The following is a 6,732-nucleotide window of genomic DNA, read 5'->3' as shown; positions in this document are numbered from 1 at the left end:
TTTTACCTTAATTGGTGAAGAAAAGTTTGAACTGAGAATGATCTTATTTAAAGCCACAGTGGAAATAACTCACAGAACTAAAGATTCTTGTTATCGTCTTACTTTATTTCAGTTACTCTTACCTTTTTTAATTGCGTCATTTATATAAATACAATAGGGAGTATCTCATATGCGGATATCGGTGCGATGCATTTAATAGGATATTTGTTCGTTAGTTATTTGATAATCTAATACAAATGTCTTATTAGAGTATTCTGTTAGAATATGTTAGTGCAGACGTCTCACACACTTTAATAAAATATTTGTATATAAGCTATTAGGTAATCACTAATTAACTTTCTCTACTATCTTAAAAAACATTAAATTTCTTTTTATTACTTTGTGCAAACCTTTTATATTAGGTTGGTTTAAGGAGTTTGAGAGGGCCTTACAATTTTTACGTTGTTTATGCACATTAGCAGCCTTAATTATGGCAACAAATTCATCACAATCTTTCGGAGATTTTCACCCTACATTGGCCGGGTTTGGCCACTTTCAGCGTTAGGGCCGATCGGACAAATATTTACATATTTGTATAGATTTTAGCAAAATTTACTAAATATTAGTATAATATTCCTTTAAATTAAGTGCAATATAATTTTCTGTTTTACCTGATATTATTAGTACCATCATTGCCTCAGAAAAATTGGCAAATTCCATTTTCCTTTTTGTTAAATTTCTCTGAGATTTCATCTTATTAAATTCCAATATTACTTTGTTCTTAATCTTAATGTCACATTACAACTATCTGATTATCTGTAAAAAAAAATAAAAGGTTCTCATTATAATTAAAAGTGATAGAGTAAGAATGACTTATAGTTAATGCGTCTTTTAAATAATTTTGTTACTCTTTCCAAAAACAAAGAAAAAAAAATGTAAAACGTGCCAAAACATAAACGAATAATATTCTCTTAAATGCTTGCAATAATGTATATTTTGGAAATAGTTTGAATAAAAGACTCATTTAACATAAAAATTACGAACTTCATTTAATATAAGTATTTATACTTAATTTATAAAATATTTGCACATTCATAATCTTAGGTTTGAATCCTAATAAATAGTCCAATTGCAGTATATTTACATTACCACGAAAGAATCACAATACTTGCATGAGAATTAAAGTTTAAAGAACATATATACTTCATCTGTCCCACTTATCTTGACATATTTGATTTGGGTAGGGAAGTTAATTAAGAATAAAGGGTTAAGACTTAATTAAGAGTGTAAAATGTGTAGAGACTATTTATTAATTTGTTGTGTGTAGATAATTTAGGGACCACATACTATTTTTGGAAAGTGTCATTATAAATGAGATAAATTAGAAAGGAAAGTGTGTCAAGATAAATGGGATGGAGGGAGTATTAAATTTCATAGAATAATCGCACTAGTGTACGTGCCTCCATAATCGTTACCGAAAGAAAAGAAATTGGTTATAATAATTCGTAATAAAATAACCACAAAAATTGAAATGAGGAATGGTGAAAGAAACAAAATGAATAATACTGATTGCTTCTACAAAAAGTTGGTCAAGTCTGCAGATGTGTTTAAATGAATAATAATCTAAAACTAATTAAGTACTATATAAACTACTTTAGCCACTAATGGGCGGATAATTGAACAATTATAATGGATAAGCCCAAAGCTTAAACTAATGCTAATAATGAGTAAACAAAGATTCTTGTTTGGTTCTTCTTGAATAATAAAATAAAATTCCCCAACAACTCTTCTAATTCTTCGTTTTCTCTTTAATCTCTTGACTTGAAAATAATATTCAATATTCATGCCGATAGGTGCTATCAAAAATGCGTAATCCCTAATTGGACACCACGCTTAATTAGCTTATATATAGCTAGGTTTTGATAGCAAACTAGAAACAGGGACGGATCTAAAGGCCAGGCACCCCAGGCCGTCGCCCGGTCAAATTTTTTTTTTTGTTACCTATAAATGTATGATTTTAATTTTTTTTTATCTATATATGTTAATCTCGCCCGGTCATAATTGTGTCATTTCAAATAATTATTCAAGATTCAACTCGTTTTCTTTATTAAAACTTTATTAGAATCATCCGGTGAAATCTCGCCCGGTCATTATTAAATTTCTAGATCCGTCCCTGACTAGAAATACTAGGTTAGCGCTACTCAGTTCAGGTCTATACTTATACCAACCATGAATATCAAATACACATATATAGTTTAATTATTTCATGTAAATTAATTACACGTATACTACATTAATCCAATTCGAAGCTATGAAAAGCTGTGTGGAAACATAATCCTTAACCCAAAGAGCTAAGAATTGAGTTCAATTAATGTGTATAGGCAGCTTGCGAATCCAGCCTCCAGTGTCGATGTAAGAGATGCTAGTAAAGGAGTCGAGCTCTTGCGGAGTTAGGGTTTTCTCCCATTTTACGCGCTCCGACTTGTTGGATCCTGCTCCCCAGCATTCTTCATCCACGAAAGTTATTCTGCTCCTGATAATCATCAACGCCAATCAAAATTAAAAGAAAAAGATGAATTAGGGTTGAGGAAATGAATTAATAAATGTTAGTTACTCTTGGCCGACGAAATCCCAGGCGTCCCAGCCACGTGGAACGACGACGTTTGAGAGAGAGCAGGCGTAGTAGATGACTCGAGAGTAAGGCTTCCACGCTCTACCGAGGAGGGCGTGGCCCTCTCCGCCCACGCTGCACCCTTTGAACACAAACCCACTTCTTTGCTCCGGACTTTGTCGTGCCTGTGCAGCTATGTAACCGGTTGAACCAGGGTTTGGTATTCCTACGTTCAATGATATGTTGCATTTCTGTCATTAAACAATTTCATTTTTTTCATTATAGTAAAAAAATTACTATAAAAACTAGTCACTATGGAGTGAGTATTTGTTTGTGTATATACACATATATAATTTCTTTATATCGAATAAAACATGCATGATCCAGTTGGGCCGAAATGGATTACCTCTACTACTGTAATATTGTTGTCCCTTTGTTATATGTTAAAGTATCCCACATTGGTTGAGCCAAATATTCATTTCTAATATTTATATATGGTGAGGCAATCCTTTCTCTTACAAAGCCTTTTAAGGGAGAAATGAGCCAAATATTCATTTCTAATATTTATACAAACATTGAGTTTATGAGAGGCTAGCTAATTAATTAAAGTTGTTATTTAGCATCCTACGCTTAGACAATCTATAGTACTAAACTCAATTGCAATAATCCCAAGATCATCTACTTTCTCAACTCGAATCAATTATTTATCATCTACTTTCTCAACTCGAATCAATTATTTGGGATCACTTGGGAGATTTTCAAAGTGGCTGAAATTTTGCCCCAAATATACAATATTAATTTCATTGGTTTCCAAAACAAAAAGCTATGTAAGAACAAATTCAAGCGAGAAATTAATAAAGAAATACTTATACGAAAAATCTACTAATTGAATATATTTTAGGAATGCAATTTCTATGTTAAATTACCTTTACTGTTTATTTTTTAATTCTTCAAGCAAGGAAGAATATTTCAAGAAAGGCGCTCTATTTTTTAAGAGGTGGTCTGTACACCCGAGTTGTACCCGACCCGAATCCTGATTCAGTTGGACTATTCAAATCCATTTTTTTTTCTTGAAATGACACTAACACACCACTAACATTATTTTGTTTTACAAATAACACTATTTTAAAAATAACACTAACACTATTTTATTTTACAAATGACACTAATATTATATTGAAATGACACTAACACTATAGCGAAATGACACTAACACACATGATATTCAGGTAGGATAATTCAGTTGAGTTAGATTTGGTATCAGGATCTGGGTTGGATATAACCCGGGTGTACCGTACACCCGGGTGCACAGGAAATTTTGTGATTTTTTAATCTACCTTTTACATAATCTATCTTTCCGATACATGTAATTGTTCCTATCCACCTATTATAATTTCTAGCTTAAGATTTCTTATGGCATTTATTGGAGTTTGACTTAGGACTTTCTCTAATGGAGAGATTAACCTTTTCCAGAAATAAACTCAAACAATTACAATTATTACAACACTTTTGAAATTTTTTGAGTAACAAGGTTTCATCCTTAACATATCCTACAAATTACAAACAAGGTTATAACTATAAGTCCACGTTTAATAAATAAATGACGAACCAATTCCTTGCGTCTAATTAATTAATGCAGATTTTGAAAAGTTAGGATATTGCGCTCAACATCATCCTTCTCTTTTAAATTTCTACTTTACCCAAAATTTTAAGACATAATCGAACCGTGTGTGGTTTTACTACACAGCACAAATCAAAGTCAATAAAGTTGATTGTAGCATATATAATATAATCAAATTTGTGCAATTTGAGTTTGATTTTACCTCGTAAATGGATTGACCATTTCCAAAGATGAAATCCACGGCTCCTTCAATGGTGCAAAGCATGAAGTAGTGTTTGCCCTTATCGTCCAACAATGTGTCCTGATACCCCAAGAAACCACACTCGCGGAAGGCCGATTGGTCGCCGGAGATCCTCGCCGCCACCGCCGGCATCACCGGATTCACGTTCTTGCTTGGAGGATAATTGTAAGAGTTCTGTCCAAAAAATTCAGATATTTTAACATTTCGGTTTCTTCTTGGCTTATATGTATTTGTATGAAAAATCCACTAAAATCGTTTAATTAATATAGGGCGTGTAATAACACCACAGTTACTCAATTTTTGGTTTACAATGTCTTTTAAAATCTTGGCACAAAATTGATCTTTACAAATTCTGCAGTTTATGACATGGGTCTATTTCGAGCCAAGTTAAAACTATATATTAATCCATTAAAAGTACTCCTGTACTAGCCGGCCGACTACGTCAACATTATCATTGTAACCTGACGGCTAGTTCACCAGTACTTTTCCTATAATCACATCATTTTTAAATTCATTTAATTTCAATCGACGTTATAAATAACAAAAATTGTATTATTACTAAGATTTAAAAATCATATTACTAAAACATATATTCCCTCCGTCCCACCTATCTTGAGATTATTTTCAATTTGGGCGTCTCACCTATTTTGAGACATTTCCTTATTTGACAAAAACTTTATCCTCTATTCACTTTTTAATCTACCACACTTCACACACTAAATACTACTTTATTTCTTGTCCAAAAGTTTTGTCTCAAGATATATGGGACGGAGGGGTATGAATTTTGTAAAACTGATGTTTTGATTAAGCATTAACGAAATGAAATGAAAATGAGCATTGAGATTATTTCTTACCACAAAAGTGATTCCTGAGACAACAATATTGTCAGCGAAGGAAGTAAAAGTTGCCGAAGTCAAGATAGAACCATGCCCATCCCATACAACACTAGTTCTATCCATTCCCTCTCCTTTTACATAAATAAATGGCTTTTCTGAAGGAATTTCCACCTGTTCACTGCATTACCATTACAAACACACACTTACTCACACATACTTCAAGAGATATATATAACTTGGCCACCCTTGCACATATATATACATAAACAAAACAAATAAGTCCTATAATAAATTAAGGAAAAAACCTCTCACTCTTTCTCACACACACATATATGTAATATGTTAACAATTATATTGCATGGAGTAGGCTAGCTAAGAGAAGAAGGGAAAGAAAGAAGTAGTACTTGTAAACTCCAGCTGAGACAGAGATGGAAATCCAGTTCTTGTTGTTTGAAGGAACAGAATCGATGGCTGCTTGAATACTAGAAAAGCTCGAATTTTGTGACTTATCCACATTGATTGTTGGCATATCTTCTATGCCATTTGTGAATCGGTTACACACAAAAACAACTGTACAAGTTAATAATGCACACAGCAGAAATCTGGCCATTTTTAAGTAATATAGTAAGAGAGAAAGCTATTAACCACGAAAATTCAAAAGAGAATTATATATATAAAGAGTTCCGAAAAGATAAAAAAGAAAAAGAAAAAGAAAAATAATGAAAATGAAAATCCTGGTTCTCAATTATGGAGCTTTCTTTCGGGAAAAAAATATGGAGATTGGATTTCGAAGGGCTTCCGTGGAAGTTAATAATACTTAGTTAATTCTTATTAAAGTTATTATAACCATACGTTAATTTTATTTATGATGTATCTACTTTAATTTCAGTTTTGTCACTTTTCTTACGTTAGATTTCAGTAAATTTCATACGTCCCAATTTCTTGAAGATAACCCCTAATGTCTATTTCCTAGTTAATTTATGAGACTTTTGCCTACAAATTTATAGCTGCGCTTTGCTCAAATAATGTCTACCACATACCACTATTATTAAATAATAACTCGAAGGTTAAAGTTTTCTCAAATAATTACATTTGGAATTTTATTTATTGATTTAATGATAAATAAAATTTATAAATATAATTATCACTTTGTTGCATTAACTTGGATATTTTATAAATATATTGGAGGATTAAATAGAATCTTTTTTTTTCGTTAGTATGTAAAATCAATCTAGACTATCATCAATCCTACATAATTTATGTATTGTCATCAAAAGAGGTACTCCCTCCGTCCCAATAAAAGTGGCCACATTTCTTTTTGGATGTCCCAATTAAAAGTGCTACTTTCTAAAATGGCAAAAGTTTACTTATATAAGTCAACAATTGTAGGCCACGTTCTAAAAATGTCAAAATTACTCACTAATTTGGTCAACAATTGTAGGCC

At 31.9% G+C, this 6,732-nt stretch overlaps 1 protein-coding gene across 1 annotated transcript; it reads right to left on the bottom strand.

Annotated features, from left to right (window-relative positions):
- Positions 1-2,222: 2,222 nt before the first annotated feature.
- On the bottom strand, positions 2,223-6,084 carry LOC131003873 (probable pectinesterase 29). Its single transcript, XM_057930444.1, has 5 exons — positions 5,693-6,084; positions 5,307-5,466; positions 4,414-4,626; positions 2,594-2,841; positions 2,223-2,512 (listed from the first exon to the last, which is right to left on the bottom strand). The coding sequence occupies exons 1-5, from the start codon at positions 5,896-5,898 to the stop codon at positions 2,344-2,346; spliced, it is 996 nt and encodes a 331-aa protein (XP_057786427.1). The 5' UTR covers positions 5,899-6,084; the 3' UTR covers positions 2,223-2,343.
- Positions 6,085-6,732: the final 648 nt, after the last annotated feature.

Source organism: Salvia miltiorrhiza, unplaced genomic scaffold (genome assembly GCF_028751815.1).
Source record: "Salvia miltiorrhiza cultivar Shanhuang (shh) unplaced genomic scaffold, IMPLAD_Smil_shh original_scaffold_282_1, whole genome shotgun sequence".
NCBI lineage: Eukaryota > Viridiplantae > Streptophyta > Magnoliopsida > Lamiales > Lamiaceae > Salvia > Salvia miltiorrhiza.
This window is presented reverse-complemented; position numbering and strand designations above follow the sequence as displayed.

Coding starts and splice junctions, on each gene's coding strand:
- LOC131003873 (XM_057930444.1), bottom strand. CDS start 5,898: ATGGCCAGATTTCTGCTGTGTGCATTATTAACTTGTACAGTTGTTTTT. Junction 4,627..5,306: donor TCTCAGGAATCACTTTTGTG/GTAAGAAATAAT, acceptor TTTTTTGGACAG/AACTCTTACAATTATCCTCC. Junction 2,513..2,593: donor TGGGATTTCGTCGGCCAAGA/GTAACTAACATT, acceptor GATGATTATCAG/GAGCAGAATAACTTTCGTGG.